This window comes from Rhipicephalus microplus, chromosome 3 (genome assembly GCF_043290135.1).
Source record: "Rhipicephalus microplus isolate Deutch F79 chromosome 3, USDA_Rmic, whole genome shotgun sequence".
In the NCBI taxonomy this organism is placed as follows: Eukaryota; Metazoa; Arthropoda; class Arachnida; order Ixodida; family Ixodidae; genus Rhipicephalus; species Rhipicephalus microplus.
In genome coordinates, this window is record NC_134702.1 from 27072288 (window position 1) to 27095228 (window position 22941).

General features: G+C 45.4%; 1 protein-coding gene across 1 annotated transcript in view; it reads left to right on the forward strand.

The window, feature by feature from the left end:
• The first annotated feature begins 3494 nt into the window (after positions 1–3494).
• Positions 3495–22941, forward strand: part of LOC119162158 (Na(+)/citrate cotransporter) — a 25848-nt gene continuing 6401 nt past the window's right edge. The window contains exons 1-11 of the mRNA XM_037414632.2: positions 3495–3580; positions 4752–4951; positions 6046–6195; positions 7640–7928; positions 9041–9077; positions 11566–11685; positions 12228–12344; positions 13259–13333; positions 14356–14463; positions 15002–15185; positions 21136–21294. Coding sequence (XP_037270529.2) covers positions 4799–4951; positions 6046–6195; positions 7640–7928; positions 9041–9077; positions 11566–11685; positions 12228–12344; positions 13259–13333; positions 14356–14463; positions 15002–15185; positions 21136–21294 — 1392 coding nt within the window. The 5' untranslated portion in view covers positions 3495–3580; positions 4752–4798. The remainder of the gene's footprint in view (positions 3581–4751; positions 4952–6045; positions 6196–7639; positions 7929–9040; positions 9078–11565; positions 11686–12227; positions 12345–13258; positions 13334–14355; positions 14464–15001; positions 15186–21135; positions 21295–22941) is intronic.

A 22941-nucleotide genomic window follows, 5' to 3' on the forward strand; every position in this document is an offset into this window, starting at 1 on the left:
AAATTGAGCACACTTGTGGACATTATTGTGGCTGGCTGGTTGGCTAAAATTTGCTGTGATTCGTTCTGGGCGCACGTTTTGAAGGACGTTGAAGGTAACACTCCCATGATAATTTAAGGTCCCCATGATAAAGCTGGTTTTTGAATTTTAATCTTGATACTATCCTGCGCTGTTCAAGTTTTTGTAGGCTTGCCTTATTACTTAAATAAGTTACACTAGAATGCCAGGAGTACACAGAATATATATGAAACGCAAAGCTAAATTCTTAATTGATTCAATTTTTTTTAAAATCAAGTACTGCTGCCAAGGGCTCCAAACAAAGTCGGCATACTCCAACTTTGGTCGCACTAGTGCTTTTTATCTATTAATTTTAACCGTAGGAGGGGTATATTGCAGTTCTCTCTTTAAAAAAGACAATTTCTTTAGTGCACCGCTACAGACGTTCTCGACATGCGGTTCGTAGCTGAGATTACTCGTGAGTGTGACGCCTAAATATTTAACATGACCCGTTCTAGTGATTGCAATATTTTCAAAAGAGTATGTAAATTGTAGAGACTTCTTTTTGTTGGCAAACGCAATGAACTTAGTTTTTTGAAGGATTTAGGATTAATCTCCACGTTGCGCAACATGCATCGATCGAGTGTAAAGCATATTTTAGTTTAATTTGGTCTTCTTCATTATTTATGGCTACGCATACTGCGCAGTCAGCCGCAAATAGCCTAATCTGGATAGGTGGCTCCACATAGAGATGAATATTATTTATATAAACTAAAAAAAAAGATGTCCAAGGACTGAGCCTTGCGGAACACCGGAGTACACCTGCAACTCATTTGAGACACACCCACTCATGGTGACACACTGTTTTCTGTGTCTCGAGTAGCATGCGATCCATTCGGTCCAAATAGACAGGATACGGTGTTTTCTACCTGGAAATTCAACATTTTCAAGTCTGCATTGGCTGCAAGTCAATCTTAAGATATGTATATCCAGACAAAAAAGTGTTGGTCATGTGTTCACGTCTACTCATACATATTCCAAAGCATTATCGCACAAGCACCATCTCAATATTTTTTTAAATATAGGTATGAATCACGTTGGGGAGGATGGGGGTTGCCTTGACCTAACCCTGCGAACTGCACTGACACCACGGTTGAAAAAGCTATTTGTTGGCTAATGGACTCGTGAGTCGACTCACTCGGACTCAATCAGACTCAAATCCAGCCTTGAGTCTGATCTGAGAGCTTGAGTGTGCACTATTTTGGTGAGTTTCTGTCAGGGTCAGTGCAGTTGAGAGAAGCTTTAGTGAGTCTGGGTTCGAGTTAGCCTCAAGCCAAAAATATATTTTATAAGCGAGTCCGAGTGAGCTCCACATTATTATTGTTGTTATATCTTTTTGAGAACCGCTGTAGCTCGTCTCATAACAGACTGGTGCAAACAGTGCTTAGTCGAGTGGGACTCAAGACACACAACCTCGCGGAAGTCCGCGAAGTGGCGGAGACAAATGTTTCACCGCTGGCCCCTTTCGACGTGTTAGGCCGTCAGCTAGCCTCCAGGAAAAGCCACCCTTTGCTATCGCTTAAGTTTCTAGTCTGACAGGTTAGCCCACTTTACACCCCAGTGAAAAAAAAAACAGTTCTTCAACCATCTCGCCTTGATGGATGGATGGCTGGTATGAGCGTCCCCGTTACAACGGGGTGATAACACACACTCCCTCAAGATTGAAAAAGAAATTTCATTATTATATTAATTGAATACAGCCTATTGCCTTGCAAATTTAAATAAACTTTAGCTCATAAAGTACCACTCCAACATTGTGTGTCTTACGGCTGAGCAACCTTAGTTTTCCCACTGCTGTATTGATTTTAGTCTTTTGTCCTTTCTTTTTCACCATAAATCCTCTCATCTCCATTTACTTATTTCTATCGTGCACCTGTCTATATTTTCAGTGCTGTTCTTAAAACATAATTTATCTTCTAGGCTTGTGGTCAAGCATACACGCGTGCGGATATATTAACATTCAACCAAAAACATGCGCCTTCGTTTTTATGGTAATGATGAGGATGCTTTACCCGGCATGATTGTAACTAACCCATCTATGGGGATTGGCCAGGATTCACGGGGAATACAAAGTCTGAAATGTCGCAAGGGCTAATGGATGTTCTCAGCTTTACCACGTTAAGTACTACATTCTTTTTTACTGCATCTCCCTCTATAACGGTGAGTTCTCACACAACCCGGCCTGGGCATTCAAGGGTGAACACTGCCTCACCGTTGCAGGGTTGGACCAAGTCGAACGGGATATTGCGGCTGTTCTGCCCCAGGCAACAAAAGAAGTTGAACATTTTATTCAGTAGCATGATAATTGTGCAGGGCCGAGACAACCTTGAAACAGTTTAAGTGCTTTTTTTCTATCACTTTTCGTTATGGGTACAGGGAACAACAAGCACATCTACCACAAAGATGTTACTGATTTGCACAGGTGAACAGCATCGACCAATAAGGAGAACAGTACGTACACCAGACAGGCCAGCCCTCTTTGCGGTCTTCTGTAAGCAGAGTATGGGACCCTTAATATGTTGCCTACGTAGCAATATTGCTACTTAGCTGAAATAGCGATCAGAGGACGACAAAGAATAAGTGGGTGGTATGTCCGTTGTGCGTGCTGTCCTCCATCTAAGTCGATGCTATACGCATCAAAGTCAACATAGATTCTAAATAGACACGCCTCGTGTCATTTATACGTAACATCTTTGCGGTATTTTATGGGTTATGTCTTGATCAGTGAAACCATCAAGTGAATAAGGCGATTTGAGGCTTTATCGTTCTTGTGAGCAATGCTGAACGATTTTCTTTATAATTTTTGAAGTTCTCTCCTGAGATAACTAGGTTCACTTTAACATGTCCAATATAGAAACCTTATGTAGCATTTTTTTTTAATTTGCAGTCTTCTTTTTTCTTCCACCAACACTTGTTGTTTACGTTAACAATCGAATAAATGTTTTTTTTTATATAAAAACGTCTGCTTTTTTGCCCATACCTCAAATAGTGGGTATGAGGCATAATGCAACCGAGAAGAAGCGCAAGCGCATGTGTTCGCCAGTACGAGCTTCAGCCACGAGAACGTTTTCTATGCACTTTGCAAGTACCTTAATGAAAGTAAAAGAAATAAGCTTTTAATTGCGTGGTTATAATTCCTGCAAAAATATTCCAACATAAACAGGAGCTTCGTTTAACCACGCTAATTCCTATTCAAGGTAATGAATGATTGTCTGATCTGAACGAGTGACAAACAATTATTGCACTCCTTTCATTCTGCCTAGGGTGTCTTTTCTTTTTTTTTTCCTCCGGTTGGTGGTTTCGATATAAACATATGAAAAAGATCTCACTGACTTAAGCCATCGATTCTTGGCTGATACCCTTGAGTGGTACGAGCCATTGCTGGGGATTCATCATCATCATCATCATCGCCAGCACGAGGGAGCAGGTGAGCACGCGACTGAGAAGCACGACAGAACAAGACCGAGTGTACGACGTCTACGCTAGCGAAGACTTGCATAACTACACGCTGTGATCTGCACAGGTGAGATATTGCTTCGTTTGCTCTGAGAGTCGTGCCTAATCGCGCTATGTGGTGGAAAGAAACAGAGATAGCTCAAACAATGGGGCGGCCTCTCAGGAGCACGATGATTCTTTAGGGTGGGTGGGGGAATGAAAACGTAAGCAAGTTTGGTGTGGTGTGCCACTGTGATCAATGACGATGTCGCAGAGCTGTACGTTCAGTTCGGACCACTCAAGGTTCCTAAGCGTGCGTGAGGTTCTCCATGAGCCTTCGACAGCACGACCACTGTGGTGGTCCCGCCGAAGCATTTCTTCCGTTTGCGTGTCGTCCCTCGGCGCTTCTTCACATGTTGAGACTTTTTTTTTATTTGCGTTTTCGGTCCTATTGCGAGGGTCTAACGGTAAAGTAAAATGTTTGAAATTCTGTATTTTCTACATTTCGCTTTTAAAAGAGCCCCGCAACATTATTCCAAGCAGCCATGGAATAGATTCAGTAAAGGAGATAACTGCCTTACATATTGATAACTGCAAAATTTTTTAAGAGTCCGTTCAGTACGAGCAGTTAGATTAAGTTAAGTTAGGTCGAGTTAAAAATTGGTCGCACGCTGCAGTAACTCTCTTCTCTCGTCCCAACGAAAGCACTGGAAGCTGAGCAGGGAGGGATGACATGAGCAAGAAAGTGCGTCACGTGCGCCTCGTTTTTCTTTCTTTTTTTCTTCGAACGTGCAGCTTTTCAGCGCGATCGCGCGCGCGCGCGAGGAAACGTTGCAAGCGAGGAAACGTTTTACTAATTCACTCCTGGGCGCGCCATGCTCAAATCAGCCCACGACATGATACTTGGGCCTATGACGCAATGGTTTCTCAGTATTTAGCATCGTTTGTCAAGAGAAAAGAAAACGATTTCTATATAAGTTTGAGTTTTGATTGTAAATTCCAGCCCTCGTGCTGCGCTCTAGTATTTCACTCGCGTGTTCTCGCGAGCTTCGGCTACCAATCGGCAGCGTTTTCTGATCACACTGAAAAAGTGTGGAAAGGCACCTTTGAACGTGTTCTAATCTCGCTTGCCGATTATTCGTAGCAGTTAAAACACCGAAGAACATAGATCCATTAGAAATTTCTATCGCGTAGCTTAAATGATTTATATATCACTTACACTTGTGTCTGCACGCCAATCATCATGTTCTCCGGTGCAGCTCCTCACTACGGTCTCTGTAAAGTTTGCACCACGACAGAGTGAGAGATGCGCCGCAAAGAGGCAGCGGCGGCCGGTGGCCAGGGCGAGCACCACCGCGAACCGAGCAAGCACAGCACCACTTTCGGCTTCATGAAGCTCGCCATCGGATACATGACGCCCTTCTTCCTGCTTCCCATGGTCTTTGTGTTTGGCACCCAGGTGAGTCCCAATCCCCGCACTATCCGAGTGTAGACTCCAGGATAAATAGCGTGTCGACGTAGGCACCCACACGTTCACTAATGTGACTGTTTGGGCATCTTGGAAAGTCACGATAGAAACCACAAGTGCGTAAGACGCAGTACAGAGAAGCAAGTGGCTGTGTCTTGGGAATCTTTCTTTTCTTATCTGTCTCAAGCGTCTTCTCTGTACTCACCTAAGGTGCTAATAATTTCTACTGCGTCCGAAGACTTGTTTTTTTTTTTTCAAGTGGGGTGAGGAGGTGGCAAGGTTCATTGAAACGTCCCCCGCGCCTCCACCCATAACCTGGTTGTCGAGTCTGAAAGAAAAGGCTTGTGATAGATTCAAGGGAAGAGGACGTAGTTGACACTCGTGACGCGCTGAATTGCACACGAAAAAAACTCATGGAAGGCACAGGTAGGACACACACAAGCAAGATGTTTTTTGTGTGTGTCTTTTTTCGTGTGCAATTGAGCGCGTTGCAAGTGTCAATCATGGTCAACCAACCAGCCCCTACGCTGGCTATTCTAAGAGGACGTGCTTCTCACAGTGGCCTGCTCTGGTCTCTGGCTTTGCAGGAAAGAAGGTGGGAAGTAAACATTTTTAGAATTTAACATTACGGGAGTTTGATCACCATTATTGTCAAAGACCTCCATGGCTATGACCCTGCTCTCTAAACAACGGTGGCTTAGAATAAGGGGGTGCCAAGTTTGTCCTGATTCCTAACAAAGTGTTCTAGCTTAGTCAAAATTAGATATGTCTTGTCACGTGTTATCGCCCGCAATCTACAGCTTTATTCTGTAATTTAAAAAAAAGAGAGAGTGTACTCAGGTTGTGTCCACTGAAATGAATCGTATACATTTAGTCGGGAGCTATTGGCCTTGCGCACGTGCATTGATGGCAGTGTTTTCATGGCGCCATGCCACAAGGTACATGTCATCACCGTTCTTGGGATAACAGCCTCGGAACTATTGCACACCAATGCACCATATCAAGCGAGCCAATGACTTGAAATACGGGTCAATGACTTGCCGACCGCGACAGATTGGCGTCACGTGGCTTGTGATACCGTGCAGCCCATCAAGTGCATCTACATTATGACGGTGATGATCATGCTGTGGATTTTCGAGCCGGTGCCGTACCAGATCACCTCGTTCTTCCCGCTCATCATGGGGCCCATGCTGAACCTGACCACCACCAGATACCTCGCCAAGTACTACTTCAACGTAAGACCCTTGTTCTGTGCTATGACCATAGTAAACCTATATTAGCTGTCTTTTTTTTTAGTCGTTATATAAGCTATACTTTACCCGGTATACGTGAGAGCTCATATGCACGTGTGCAAAATGTTTGATGGCTATTAAAGTACCTATCACTGTCCCTCCCCACCTCGTGAAAAAAAAAGAGCACACCCCACCTATTGTCAGTGTGGGTGATTTGACATCTGAGACGCTGATACCTGGCAATAGGTTGTAAGGGATGAACAATGCTCTTCCAGTTTTGATGCATCTCAGCTCATCCCCATCTCACTTGTTTGCCTGCTTAGAGAATGAGTGATAAATTAATGAACCGTAATTGCGAAACGTTATGTGAAGATGTTTGGGTACCATCCTATAGTTAAGCTGAATAGAAACAGGTGAACGAGAGAGGAGTCGGAGAGAGGGCAACCTGCATTGAGAGAGTACTTAAGATTTGCGAATGCGGCCACACCAAGTAAGCATACAAGGCTCGACGTGTTAGCGTTGTAGCTTTATGTGGTTGCTCGAGGATCGCTGCAAGGTGCAGACAGTGAGGTCAACGTGCTAATACGAAAGATACAGCTTGTGCGACAACATTAGCCTTCAAAAAGGACAGCCATTCCTGCACACCAGCCAATCAAGAGTCTCTTTCCTGCTACTCACGCGATATATTTCAAAAATTCAAATTCACGCGTGGAATTATGTTTTTTCTAACTTTCAGTTTATATATATATATATATATATATATATATATATATATATATATATATATATATATATATATATATATATATATATATATATATATATATATATATATATATATATATATATATATATATATATATAGCACGTCAGCAGAAGAGCACAACTGCCCTGAAGCTCATCAAGCTGACTCGGGGGTATACGTACTTGACTTTTTATACGTTAATGGGTTCTCCTGTCATAGGCGTGTTGTGCAGGGCTCTCCATAAGAGGGGGAAGGAAGAAAGCAATTTCTACCCACCCTCTCCTACAATGATGTAGTCCGGAGAAAACGAGCAATGGGTGCAAAAAGTGAAAATGAAGCTATGACGCGAATCGCACCACGGCCTGCCTCTGGCGCCCGCTATCCGGGGGTGAAAATATGGCTAGAATAATTTCTTGCAATTTCTAGCCATAATCACGCCACTGGCCACACAGGCCAGTGGCGTGATTTGGACCGGGTGGTGCCGGTGCTAAGGGCTGCGTCGCTACAAGCGTCTCATATACATTTCGAGAGTACCGCTGTTTACAAACACGGAGTAGGTCTATACTTCCACAATTATGGCATCCGTCTTTCTCGCCCTCGAGCAGCCCCACGTCACTTATTTTGTGTTTAGCATTGCCATGTCAAGCTCGTTACCAAGGGTAGTCACCACACCAATTAGGGAATGCGTACTCGCGCCCGCAGGAGCCGATAGCCAGTTCCATAGCAGGCCTGACGGTGGCGCTGATCGCGCAAAACTGCGGCCTCAACCGGCGCCTGTCGTACAACCTGATCCTGCTCGTTGGGCCTCGCGTCAAGTGGCTCATGCTCTCCTTCATGTGCATGGTGTTCCTCCTCTCCATGTTCATCAGCAACGTGGCCGTGACGAGCATGATGATGACCGTGGTGGACACGCTCATCTACGAGATATCGCAGAGCAAGCTGCGCAAGCGCGTCAACGAGCTGCTTCGAAAGAGAGAGAACCAGGGAGAGGGTAATGTAATGTAGCCTTATTTAACCTAGCCCAACCAAAAATGCATTTAACAGGGCAAATACGCCGGATTGAGTAGCCTCTTCTTTGATCCCTATTGTCTTTCCTATGTATCTACGAGATCATTCTATGGCGTTCTGAGGGGTGATAACAATAATACATATTTAGCGTTTAAAAGGCATTGGGGGCTAGTTTGTGTCTCATTATTGATTGATATGTGGGGTTTAACATCCTAAAACCACCATATGAATATGAGAGACGCCTTAGTAGAGGGCTCCGGAAATTTCGACCACCTGGGGTTCTTTAACGTGCACCCAAGTGTTTGTTGTTCACGATCTTGAAAACAAAATTTAAGAAACGTAGACAATGAACACAGGTGTTAACAACATTGGTACCTGTGTTGCGCATGTCATTATTTTTCTTGATTTGTTAAACTTCGCACTATTGTTCTCAAGCTCATATTTACTGTTTATGCTTCGTAATATAGGTTTTTATGCTTCACAGATACCTTGGAGCTGAACAATCATGCGAAATTCTTGAAGTAGCAACATTTGTTTTACTACTTGCAGTGGTTTGCGCTGGATTCTGTAGTGAGTCATCTTGTGTGTCATTCTAAGGATATATCTTAATCAAGAGTTCGCACGCAAAATATATCTTCCCGAAGAAATGAATACCTAATTGTTGCATTGTTTCAGTTTATTTCTAAAGTATACTGTGCGTCATGTGACCTGTCATGCGAAAACAATTTAAAATACGGGAAAATGCGCAGAATGTGTGAGCTAAAGACTGTATCGTATAATTAACCTCAACAAGCACCAGTCGAACATTTGTTGCGCTAGTGCTCTATCTTTGATTTTCTTTCTTTCTTTCTTCTCCTTCTTTTTTTTTTTTTGCGGGTGCCGTAGTATATTGACGAGTGAAGCGGCTGATTTTGCGCCCGCATGCCGCCTGTTACTGGCTCCATGCTGCCTATTCAAACCGGCATTTTTCTGTCCTTCAGTATAGTGGATGGTATTTAGTCGGCTACTGCGTACTCGCATGTTGCCAGACAAAATAATATCACCCGCACATTTAAACTGCTTCAAGAGTTTCATACTTGCCTTTTAATCTTTCAGAGCCCGACTACGAAGAGGTCGTCCACATCGAATCTGTGTACGTTATGAATTACTTTGCCTTCACGTTGACTCACGTTGGGGATAAGATATATCTCGCCTTCCTTGATGTGATAAAAAGAAAGCATAGTATAGTCGTGAGTGCGGCAAAAGGTTCGTCTTGTCAAGATTGGATGCGAAGAAACACGATCCCTCGCCATGCCCGATGAAGTTATCAGACCTTTCGGAAGCGCATACTGGTTCCTTGTTCACTGAGCTGCACTGCAAGGCGTTGTCAGTTACGTAGTCCATATGTGATGCAATCAGCGCCCGTAATTAATGGCAGGTATAGTTAATGTCTCATTCATTGCAGGAGGCACAGACTGAATGATTAGTGAAAAGCCGGCGAAATGATGTATTCTTTTTCTTGGCTACAATAATAGCTTCATCCAAGTCAGTGATGTGATTATGTTCATGCGCATGCTCAGTGATGGCGATTGTAGAGTGGCTCTCATTATAGGCCCGTCCCGTTGGTGTTCCTTGAGGCGTCGAGAGAACTTTTCACTTTCACCAATGTCACATTTTATGGTGACTAGGGCACCGTATGTTATAAATGACACACGGGATATGATTTGCTGGGCAGCCTGTCTTTTAAATGCAAGAGCTGGTTTCGGAGCTTGCTGGTCGGGAGGCGAGAAATGCACAAATCGTACCTTGAAAATACGCTTGAAAGTGCCTCGCTGATTGTTACGACGTGAAGTAAGACCGCATGTGCACAGGTTGTCACGTTGCTTTGTGAGCTTGGCTATAGCGCCCGTTTCTCAGCTTTAGTGATGAAACAATCAGGATAGCTGTTTCGTCTTAGTTCCGGATAGATCATTCTGCATTTCCTCCTTCAATGCATCACCACTTGTGTAGACACGTACGACACGTCTTACCAAGGATGACATTACGGATGTCTTGTGGTCGATGGAATGATGCGATTTAAAGGCTTAGATTGCGACTGGTGTGCGTGGGTTTCCTGTGTATACAAAGAAGGCGAGGGTGCACCTATCCCGCTGAACCGGGACATCCATTAAATGCAGCAAGTTGTCCTCCTTGCGTGGACGGTAAACTGCATTTTAACATTCTGGGCGTTCAGACAGTCCAAGAAGCGTTGGATGCCTTGCCTATTCAAAATACTGAAGCAACCATCAACGTACCATTAAAGCACTGCGGGGGCCGAGTGGACTTTGCTAGGACTTTTTTTTCTTTCGTGGCTTCTATCAGAGTCGTAGTCAGAAATTTTTCGTGGTGGATTGGGGGCTTCAACCATACTTTATGTATACGTTCGTGGGTGTATTTGTATTTGTCCGTTTATATATACGCAGGAAAAATCGATAAATTTTGAAAGAAGTTGAACCCCCCCCCCCCCCCGCGCGGCTATGCCACTGGATTCTCTTACTAGATTAGCTGTGATGACTGATAATGGTGCTCTTATCACTGTACTATGCGTTTGCTGATAAATCACGCATAAACCGAAGCAGCTTGTTGAATTCCGAGGCGTCAAATTTTCGTTTCGTTGTACTTGGTCAGTAACATTGTTTCATCTCCAGAAGAAAGCAATTGAACACACACGAGGAACGGGGGAATGTATTGAGTGATTAATATGTGGGGTTTAACGTCCCAAAACCACCATATGATTATGAGAGACGCCGTAGTGGAAGGCTCCGGAAATTTTGACCACCTGGTGTTCTTTAACGTGCGCCCAAATCTGAGTACACGGGCCTACATCATTTCCGCCTCCATCGGAAATGCAGCCGCCGCAGCCGAGATTCGATCCCGTGACCTGTGGGCCAGCAGCCGAGACGGAGGAATGTATGAGCCTGGCGAGTTTTCAGTTGGCTCTTTATCTTATGGTAATATTTTTTTATATCTGATTCTAATGACCCCAACATATACATCGTGGTATTCTTGCATACAATATTTTGGTAAAAGCATGAAAAAATTAGAAGTGTTATAACCGGAGTTGTATTTCACCTGTACAAAGATGGTTATAAGTAAGGCGCACAGTGGAATTTGTCGTTTGTGGCCAGTACGGCTACCAACGAATAAAATGTTTAGCCTAAATGGCCGCTTACAGCATTTGTAACAATTATCTGGCTCCAAAGAGGGGTTCCTGGCTTCTTTTGACTTGGCTGCGTTGTTCGACTTTGACTGACGGCGCTTTCGTCAGCTAGCTGTTGTCAGAAGAAATTCACCTTACTTCTGCTGGATCCAGAATTAGCGCTTGTGTGTACTATAAGAGCAAGAGCCTTGGTGAGTGCTTAAGCGTTATATATGTTATGAGTGAATAAAATACGTCCAAATCCTGCAACCAGGTAGCGTTTCAAATAGAACAAAGACACCTAAGTTGACTCTTCATATATGTATTATTTTGAAGGATAAGATCGAATTGAAAAGACTGATTTTTTTAAAGCTGTACGAGCCGGAAGTGAGACGGGTACAGGTCATGTCCGCCATGATTTAGATTATGTCTTATGTTTACTTTGCGCCGACACATTTCGCAGAAAGAGCAAGCAGCTGCGCAAGACTTTCCTGCTTAGCATCGGCTATTCGGCGACGCTCGGAGGTGTCTCGTTCATCACCGGCAACCGCATCAACAACGATATGTCTCATCGAATCAACAGGTTAGACGCGTCAAATAAGTTTATGCCCCTACGCGATGCTTAAAACACCTATGGTGTGGATTTTACAGGTTATGGATGAAAAACCAGCAAGGAACAATGGACTCAGAAAAAAAAAGGGGACGGAGGAAGGTGGTTTTTTATTTGCAATCATGTATCAACTCGCCCAACTATCGACGTTGTTTGAAAGGTACGGTAGCGTTTACTGGACTGGCTCAAGACAAGCACTCCTGATCGCTATTAAGCTTTCAAACTTTGTGAGATAACTGAAAGGTGGGGGTGGGGGGGGGGGGGCTCAAAATTTTCGACCAAATAGACACGGCTAAGATAAGTACCTAGATGTGTCGAGGGGGTGGAGGCTGACTATAACAAATTATGAAGACCATCTATTGTTATAAAAACAAATAATGTACTAAGCAAACAAACCAATAGAGTCAACAGAGGCGGTTCTTGTCTTATACGTCGTGATATTAGTGTTCCGTGACGTAATTTGCTGCCTCATGACGTCATTTGAATCGTGTCTTTTTTACTATCCCCATCTGCAGGGACGCTCGAGACACGCTAATGACTCCGACCACCTGGGCACTCTACTGCTTTCCCGTGGGCATGATATCCATGCTCATGGGATGGGTGTTCCTGTACACCGTTTACCTCAAGGAGTAGTACGTACACCCTGTTATTATTAGCATGGTAGTCTTACTCATTATTACGCTTGTCATGCATATACGCATAAACACTTTCCCTTCCCCCACATGAGAGAAATTTTCTACTGCCCTTGCCACAGTGACGAGCTGTCGTCGCTGGACTTAACCATGCCGGTTGAAAAGAAAGAAAGAAAGAAGGAAAAAAGGAAAAGGAAAAAGAAAGAAGGAAAGAAGGAAGGAAAGAAAGAAAGAAGGAAAGAAAGAAAGAAGGAAAGAAAGAAAGAAAGAATGAAAGCAGGAACGAAAGAAAGAATGAAAGAAGGAAAGAAAGGAAGAAGGAAAGAAGGAAAGAAAGAAAAAAGGAAAGAAAGAATGAAAGAATGAATGAAGGAAAGAAGGAAAGAAAGAAGGAAATAAAGAAAGAAAGAAAGAAAGAAAGAAAGGAAGAAAGAAAGGAAGAATGAAAGAAGGAAAGAATAAAGGAAAGAAGGAAAGAGGGAAAGAAAAAAAGAAAGAAGGAAAGAAAGAAGGAAAGAAAGAAAGGAAGAAGGAAAATTCTTTAGCGCATGATGTAACAGCGAACTTTCGTAAGTGATTGATTCCGGACCTAGAAACTACGTAAAACGTGAGTGCAAAAAGATAACAAGGACTTGGGAAAGAGCAGAAGGGAGGAGGGGGTTAAATTTCTTGTCCCGAAACTTTTGTTCAGCGTGCGAACATATACAAGCACACATAAAAACGCACTCAAGCAAAAACGAAACTCCCCCCCCCCCCAAAAAAAAAAAGATTTCTGGCTACGCACTGAAAGCTGATATCGGGGTGTTTGTGTTCTTGCTTTCGAGTAACCACCAAGTGTTTTCGTTTCTTGGCATGCATATTCGGCAATATCGAAGGTGTATTTAACAAGCAATAAATTGAACTGTTTGTTTCAGTGAGCAACAGTCTCGACTGGACATCAGGGAAGTCAAAGAAGTCGTCCGGGACAAACTTCAAAGCATGCCTCGGACGTGAGTGCCAGCTGTGTTTGTCCTTTTAGTAAAAGCTGTCCTGATGATACTTGAAAATTCGTAAACAGGGCGTTTGTGCAGGCACACACCCTGTTTACGAATTTCACATGGCAAGCTTCCATGGTCCCCTTCTTGCCTTTGTTTTTCCTGATGACACTGGCTATACACGGCATTCAACGATTCAGCGCCTACACATGGAAAATTTGCCTTCTACGAAAGCAAGAGCGCTTCTTCGTCGGCTACCGTTTTCCCGGAACTAACCTAATATGATAGATTGTGGGGGCATACAAAAGATATCTTGCGTATCGGTCAATTGTCAATGGCACTTATGTGTGGGAATTCTGACCCATCCTATGATTCATTAAAGCAACATTAATACGCTATAATACGCTACGTAAGTTTGTACGGATGGTGAACAGCCAGCTTAAAAACAAAAATCACAGCATATCCGTGGAGGGAATGATGATGAGTGGGGCGAAGCGTCCATCAGTCCGCCCGTGCTACCGTCCGTGCGTCCGTACGTACTGACATCCGTTTACCTGACTGTCCTCCCGTTTGTCCGTCCATGCGTCCGTTCGTCCGTTTGTATGTCTGTTTGTCCGTTCCTGCGTTCACTCATCTGTGTGTCTGTCTGTCTGTCTGTCTGTCTGTCTGCCTGTCTGTCTGTCCAGTGGACATTCTAAAGACTAAACGAGAAGTGGCTACTACTACATACTATGAACATGGGACGCACAGCCCATGGCGTAAGGAGCTTCACTTGTAAAAAAGAGCAAACAGAGCGTTAGTGAAGACAACCCGACGATTGACTATGGCTGTTATGACTGCATGACTTGGAATTGGAGCCGTGTATCTGATTACATCACTCGTTAGCGAGATGACTGTAAAAGCAGAAGCTAGCATATAGAAAAGACATCAAGTGAAGGCGCTTGTTAGAACGCCTAAATAAATCTGGGTAATGAATACTGCTTTGAATACTGCTTTGTGAGCTTCATTATTAATCTGTTTTGACTGCGTGTGTGCAGGCACGCTGAAGTGCTCTCGACGTTTCTCTTCTGCCTGTGCCTCTTCCTGTGGGCGACCAAGAGACCCGTGATCTTTCCCGGGTGGTCCGACTTGCTTGGACTAGAAGAGTCAGTACAAAAGAAAGCGGCACGTGTTCTTTAATACCGAATGGCTGTGGTAACGCATCAGCCAATAGGTTCCCGTCATGCACTCACGTGTTTAACAGCCATTGCAGAGGCTACCTAAAGTGTTTTAGTTGTCTGTAAGATTGTGTTTAAACTCGCAGATACAGTTGAAACTCGGTTTAGCGAAGTGATGACCACCCGCAAATTATTGCGTTAAATCTGGAAGCTGGTAAAATTGAGAGAGAGAGATATTAAGGTACTCCGAAATCTGAAAGTGTAACGTAGCAATATGCAACAGCTACCACGGCACTGTTCTAACCATGGTATAGCTTTCTAACTGGGTTAATATGAACTTCGTTCTTGCTTAGACCACCATGTCGCGCGTTTTATTTCGCTGCGCCAAGTAATCTAGCCACAAATGTTGACGCCTCACATATTTGACCACGTGTGTTTTAGTGCTTAGAAAATACCAAGAGGACCAGTTTTACACAGTACTCATGCCGAAGAAAAAGCCACTGAAGCAATTATGTCGCATTTGCAGAAGCTACGTGACAGACTCGTCGGTGGGCTTCCTGATCGCCCTAATCGCGTTCATGATTCCGGTGAGGAGTTTCAACTTCTCTCTGGAGCATCGCCTGATGGAGTGGAAGTTCATCCAGAAGAACATGCCATGGGCGATCATCTTCATCATAGGCGGTGGATCTACTCTTACAGAGGTTATCCGGGTACGCATTTCATATGTTCTTTAATGTTCTTTTAACGCGATCTTGCTTAGTTCGTAGGTATACCAGTACTATATAATCTCGTGGATTGCTAAGTTAAATGTTAACGAATATGCCGGTCACAAGAAATACCTTTTTTGTTCTTTCGAAGCAAAGGTAATGAAAATGAAACTTGGTTACTTTTGTCAGGTCATGGGAGCCACTATAAAAATAAGCAGCAAACAATTGAAACAATTAGTGCCAGCCAAAGTGCAAAATCATTGACAAGGACGCCTCGTACACTCAAGATGAAAAGACAAATTATATTTCTCAGGGTGCAGGGAAATATCTGGGAGGGCATAGAACATGATTTTTTTTAGATAGCTTTCACTAACGTTCGTGTACTTATGACCACTGCTCGCGGGGTCATACCGTAAGTATACGACCACTCATCAGCATACGACACCATACGCTTCTGAGCATGTGTCCACTTATAATAAGCATATGACACCGTAAATATATGACCACTCCTGGGGATACGCTTTTACCCGCAAGCAGTTGAACACTCAGTGCCATCCGGAGTAGCAAGTGATTCGGTGATACTTAACGATTACTGTGCCTTAGCTATTAAGGCGTTGCTTTGCTAAGCCAGAGGACACGGGTTTGGTTCCAGCCTATAGGTGGCTGCATTTCGGTGCGAGAAAATGAAACAACACTCTTAAGTTTAGGTGCCTGTAAAAACCCCACGGGGACAAGGATAATCTGGTGTCACACCTGTCCCGTTAATTAGGGAGGCGATCGCCGGGCTAATTCCAAGGGCCGAAGTATTGGCCCCCCGAACCGCACCACGAAAGCGTGGACAATTTAGAAGTGGTCCTTTTTGGCGCGCCAGCGGACGCCGGCTGTGGTCCAAAGAACAAGTCAGAGCCGAGAGTTGATGAACAAACAAAATTATATTCTCATTAACGGCAGATCAAAAACAATACACACGTATGCACACTCCACAATAGTTACATACAATACGTCACCAAACAAACAACGTACTACACAGTACAATCAACCACACTTGAAACAACGGACACAGACAACAATACGTACTACAATGCAGTCGCATGCATTGACCAACCAAGACACTTAAAGACTAAAGAGATATAAAACCTATTCAGTCCAAAGTCCTTGGAACAAAAGTCTGAATGATACTCTTCCGAGAATCACTCACTCAAAGTCCAGCGTTGTTGTCGTTCCGCGCCCTCGAAGTTTCTCTTCCAGGAAACCTCGCGCCTTCAATTGGCCACTCTCCAAGCTTCAAACTTCTTCGCCCGAACACGTCGGCTTCACACACGCAGCCGTCGCCACGCGTCTTCGCTCGATAGCGGTAAACACACTCTCTTGCCTGTAGCTCGGGCCTTCACCCCTCAGGTGGAAATCCTCTTCATCTCCTGCTTCGTCCCTACGGACAAACCTTCGCCGACTACACGGCGGGATCCCTTCGCACTCTGGCGCAACTTCCGTCTTCTCCTGATCTCTCATCTCGGCTGCTCGGTTAAATACCTTGCGCGCGACATTCCAGACGGTTCTCGTCATTTCGTCGGCGCGATGCGCAGCGGAGGCTGGGGAGAGGCGCGAGACTGTACGGGGGCCGTCCCCGACAGATGACTCAACTCGGCCTACACGCCTCTTTCCTTCTGGAAATTTCTAGCGCTTGCCCGGCCGCCGCTGTGGGGTGAGGAGGTTCATCGGCGAAGCCACGCTTCCGAGAGGAGAGGCGTCGCGCGCCCGGGGAGCCTTGGATGTTTGTTTTCTTTTTTTTCTTTTGACCTCACCGCGTCTCTCTGGGCGCGTTATCGCAAGAATTTGGCGGCACGCCCGTTTTTAGCGCTCGTTCTGTGACACTGCCCCCCACTTTAAGAATATTATCTCAAAATATTCAAAACCACACAAACGAGCGCGAACAGTCACCACACTCTCTGAAAGACTGTAACACAAACCGTCGCTCATGACACTTCACATTCGCAATAGATCGCTCAATACAATCTTACATTGTAGTTCAGTTCCACAACACATGAAATATAGCCACAGGTACATGACTACAACACCTCATCACTCATTCCAAACAATACAAACGTACAAAGTTCTCTCATTACAACAATTATACAACACTATACATCACACCACAGCACAGACACTTCGACACTTGTGACACAGGATAACACAACCTTAACCCAACATATGGCACTCAACACTGCCAAACACATTCTGATTCGACTTCAGCACTTATCTTGTGTATTTCGCTTGCGTCCTTTCTTGCGGTGTTCGCTCGATTTCTTCTTGTTTTTCCTTGTTCTTTTTCGGCGAGCCTTTTCCAACGACGATATCTGAGGCGGCGTCTCAACCATCGTTGTCACCTCCGACACCGTTAACGGGTCATAACGTTCAACGGTTCCTGTCGGTTTATTTACCAGCTTGTTCATGTCACGGCATTGGGCCTGGCTGGCCGACTCCGTCATTTTTACACTCTCGGTCGGTTGGGGTCGTGCCGACGTACGTCCAGCTGCGCAGCATGTGAACTCATTCAACTCGATCATCTTCTCATTCACTGTCTCTTGCGCCGCTGCTTCACCTTGGACTCTAGTGAGATCCGTCACGGGATGCTCCTCCACTGTATCTCGCGGTCGCTGGGTTGGCGAGGGCTCTATCTTAAGGTCTTCTCCCAAACATTCTGGATCATTCGGTCCTCGCGCCCCGTCGATGTTTCCGATGACAAGGTCGTAAAGGGGGGTCGTCATACATAGAGCTGAAACCTTACCGCTGAAGTATGGGGTTTCAACCTCAATCTCTGCTTCGGGAAGCATCCGAACTGTACGGTCAATTAAGCAAACCGGTTTCATTTTGCCGGTTAACTCACTTTCCCGTACCAAGTTTCTCCGCACGATAACAGTGGAGCTGCCGGTATCTCTTAACACCGTAATCTTTTTGCCCGCAACTTTTCCAGGCAGCGTTGGCATTCCTTTCGTAACATCGGTTGGCTGTTTTGACATTACAGCCCCCACAATAGGAATTTTCTCCCCACTTTTCAACTCTACGAATCCATCTGTGACGGCATTTTTATCAGATTTTGGTGCCGCTTGCACACAGGACACCTGGTGAGTTTGACTCACTCCGTTTCGACATGCGTCTGCTTTGTGCCCAGTCTGACCACACTTGAAACACTTTACAACCGTAGGGCTCGTAAAGATTGTTCGACAGTTTTTCGCGCGATGACCCACTCGGTTGCACAGAAAACATCGCGGAACGCTCTCTGGTGCACGCTTCTTTTCTTCGGGAGCAAATTTCTTCGAATCATCGGGACAATCCTTCTTGACCTTGGCCAAATTAGTTCCACCTTGCGCCTCCAAGAATTGATCAGCCAGTTCAAGCATTCCTTCAAGTGACTCAGCCTTCCTCTCTTTCAAGTACAGCGACAGGCTCGGGTGGCAACTAGTAAGAAATTGTTCTCTAATTAGGAGCTCTCTAAGTTCATCGTACTCCTGCGCTGTCCCTGAAAGTTCAACCCATCTGTCGAAATAATGGCTTAGTCGGGCGGCATACTGCGTAGCCGTCTCACCATCAGCTGGCTTTCCTGTCCGAAATCTGTCCCGGAATCCTTCTACAGTAAATCTAAATCGCTTCAGCAAAGCAGCTTTCACCTTTGCATAGTTGGCTGCATCGGTCGGCGTCAGCGCTTCACCACTCAAGCAAGTACTCAAAGCCGTTGCCCATTGATGTTCTGGCCAATTCTGGCTCTTCGCAATCGTCTCGAATCGGTGAAGGTACGCGTCAAGGTCGTCCTTCCTCTCATCAAACGCTACGAGCAGCTTGCTTGGGTTCAAGCGGAAGCCATGATCTTCCCGTTCGCTGCTTTCAACTCTAGGTTGGACGGGAGTTTCACTTCGCTGTTGCAACCGGAGCCGCTCGAGTTCCATCTCGTGCTGCCGCTGCCGTTCCCTTTCCTCTCTTTCTTCTTTCAGCTGTCGCTCCTTTGCCTCTCTTTCTTCTCTCGCCCTCTCAGCGGCCAGCTTTTCTCTCTCCAGCTCCAACTTCAATTGCTGTTCTCTTTCTTCCTTCAGCTGTCGCTCCTTTGCCTCTCTTTCTTCTCTCGCCCTCTCAGCGGCCAGCTTTTCTCTCTCCAGCTCCAACTTCAATTGCTGCTCTCTTTCTTCCTTCAGCTGTCCCTCCTTTGCCTCTCTTTCTTCTTTCAGCTGTCGCTCCATTGCTTCTCTTTCTTCTCTCACCCTTTCAGCTGCCAACCTCTCTCGTTCCAACTCAGCTGCTTTTTCTTCCTAGGCCCTCTCAGCTGCCAACCTCTCTCTCTCCACCGCCTCTTTCTCCTTCTGGCTTACCCACTTCCGTAGTTCGGCACCAGAAAGACCCATCTTCTCACCAAGAGCGACTAACTTTTCGAGATCCATGGTGTCTCGCGACTCGCAAATAAAACCTTGCCGCGTGCAAAAAGTATCTGCCTAAATCAGTCTATCGGAACACTCCCCTGCACTCGTTAACGAGAACACTGAACAACACACAAAATCGTTCCGATAGCACTATCAACAACTCGAGGCTCTTTCTCACTACTTTGGACACACTGTGCACCAAAAGGTCCTGTCTCGCGGACGCCAGATTAATTGTCCCACATCTGTCCCGTTAATTAGGGAGGCGATCGCCGGGCTAATTCCAAGGGCCGAAGTATTGGCCCCCCGAACCGCACCACGAAAGCGTGGACAATTTAGAAGTGGTCCTTTTTGGCGCGCCAGCGGACGCCGGCTGTGGTCCAAAGAACAAGTCAGAGCCGAGAGTTGATGAACAAACAAAATTATATTCTCATTAACGGCAGATCAAAAACAATACACACGTATGCACACTCCACAATAGTTACATACAATACGTCACCAAACAAACAACGTATTACACAGTACAATCAACCACACTTGAAACAACGGACACAGACAACAATACGCACTACAATGCAGTCGCATGCATTGACCAACCAAGACACTTAAAGACTAAAGAGATATAAAACCTATTCAGTCCAAAGTCCTTGGAACAAAAGTCTGAATGATACTCTTCCGAGAATCACTCACTCAAAGTCCAGCGTTGTTGTCGTTCCGCGCCCTCGAAGTTTCTCTTCCAGGAAACCTCGCGCCTTCAATTGGCCACTCTCCAAGCTTCAAACTTCTTCGCCCGAACACGTCGGCTTCACACACGCAGCCGTCGCCACGCGTCTTCGCTCGATAGCGGTAAACACACTCTCTTGCCTGTAGCTCGGGCCTTCACCCCTCAGGTGAAAATCCTCTTCATCTCCTGCTTCGTCCCTACGGACAAACCTTGGCCGACTACACGGCGGGATCCCTTCGCACTCTGGCGCAACTTCCGTCTTCTCCTGATCTCTCATCTCGGCTGCTCGGTTAAATACCTTGCGCGCGACATTCCAGACGGTTCTCGTCATTTCGTCGGCGCGATGCGCAGCGGAGGCTGGGGAGAGGCGCGAGACTGTACGGGGGCCGTCCCCGACAGATGACTCAAGTCGGCCTACACGCCTCTTTCCTTCTGGAAATTTCTAGCGCTTGCCCGGCCGCCGCTGTGGGGTGAGGAGGTTCATCGGCGAAGCCACGCTTCCGAGAGGAGAGGCGTCGCGCGCCCGGGGAGCCTTGGATGTTTGTTTTCTTTTTTTTCTTTTGACCTCACCGCGTCTCTCTGGGCGCGTTATCGCAAGAATTTGGCGGCACGCCCGTTTTTAGCGCTCGTTCTGTGACATCTGGAGTTCCTCACTGTGGCATACTTCGAAATTAAATCGTGGCTTTGGCTCGTAAAACTTCAGGCCTACCTTTTTGCTGATCAGCGGGGTTTTAATGATAGCTACAAGGTTTTATTAGTACCTGTAGATAAAACACTCATCATCTGTTTTTTTTTCTATCCCTACGACGCGTGCTTGTGGAAACAGAGCAGCTCGTTGTTCAACGATGCGGTGAATGCGGCGAGCACGGCGAAGCTAAATCCGGTGGCCAACCTGTTCATTGCCGTGTTCATGAGTTCCGTCATCAGCGAGTTCACCAACGCTGAAATGACCATCCACCAGATACTGGACATCGCCGAGAGAAAGGTGAGCTTGGAAATGCTCAGCTGCCCCGAGCCATTTAAGGGAACGCTCGGGAACGGCAGCAATCTGAAGGAACCTGCTTCCCGATTTGAGAATTTCTCGCGTTGGACGGGGAACGAAAACACCGGGATGCCAATGGAGTGCTACTGTCAACTCTCGATGTCCGCGGTCGATTGACGCCATAGTATTATATCGAAGAAACATTAAGACAACAGGGCCTAAAACAGCAGTATTCTGAACAAGATAGGCTGGCCACTCTTCACGACACCACCCACCTCTACCCCGTACCTGCCTCGTAGCAGTTTCAACGCGATAGTGGTAAATACTTCATTTCGCAGAAATCACTGCATCGGCGTAGCTGGCTGTGAGCGAAAAATTAGCGTTGTCAATGACTAAAACGTCGAAGAACACGCAAATAAAAAATATAAATCGTCCTTTCGAGTGAGAATTGAACCCAAGCCTGCATTTCGAGCAGGTGTTCTACCACATAGCTAGGCCATTGCTTGAAACTGCCTCAGGAAAAGAAAAAAAAGACACTATAAATGCCGTGCAGTGGGAGAAATCTCTATAACGCATGTAATATTGCGTGGAAGAAGCGTAGAATCGCGCCACGCGTCATGTGAATTGCGCAACAAGTAGATTATTTATAGGCCCACGCTTTACAAGGCGCTCAAACATAATTAATGGTCATCAGGTACGAAAGCGTCTACAAAAGCCAGCAGTGCGTAGGTTCGCGTGTTGTTTTACGGATGCATAATGGGTTCTTCGATGATCTGTAAAAGGAATAATGGCGTATGAACTGTGCCCAACGGTTCTACAGTAGGCATTCTATAGGATAGCCATAGTTGAGTACCTAGTACTCAAAATCGTGACCAATTTTTTCTAAACACAGCTCGAAACGGCCAGTTTTACGCGCACAGACGTTCGTTTTTTTTGTTTTTTTTTGTGGCACGGTAGAGGCACTCGCCGAGAACCAAAGGGAGGATAGCAATTGTAAAAGTGGTGCATAGGGGGCTCTAATTAGGCTATCGTGTTCTCCTCTTCAAGGCGGAGCTCAAGCGTCCTCCGAGTTTTCTTTTTCTTTCTTTCTTTCTTTTTTAAGTATGAGCGTGAATATTTATCTTTTTTTTCAGAATAAAAATAGACATTATAATTGTCGCCATAAGAATTAACAAAAATGTATGTAATAATTGTTAGGCATTTACGCTCAGGTAAAAAGCAAAGTTGAGTGCCGAGTTCCACGAGTTGCTTTTACCATTATTCCACGAATACACTAACGCTGTCACGGGAAGCTTGAATGTTTGACAGTGAAGCCGCCTGCATGGCAAGAAAAGTCTTGTTAGTTGGCTTGAGCTGGCTTGTGCGTTCATTTCAGGGCAACGTTCCCGTATAGTTTGCTCCTCCTTGTGTTACACTTTTGCTATTGGTGTTCCCGTTTCGCCATAGAATGTAAAAGAAGGCCTCACTGTATGCTTTTACAAAGAAGCGTTCCCACGTTTTACGCCACGTTTCTGTAGCGCTCTTCTCTGTGCCGAGCTCGCTCATTGAAGCATGCTTTGCCACGACCGTCCCTGTTTCATGGCGACAACAAATATATGGGCGCTCTAAGCTTGTTTTTGCCGTCACCATCATGCTCCGTATAAAATCTAA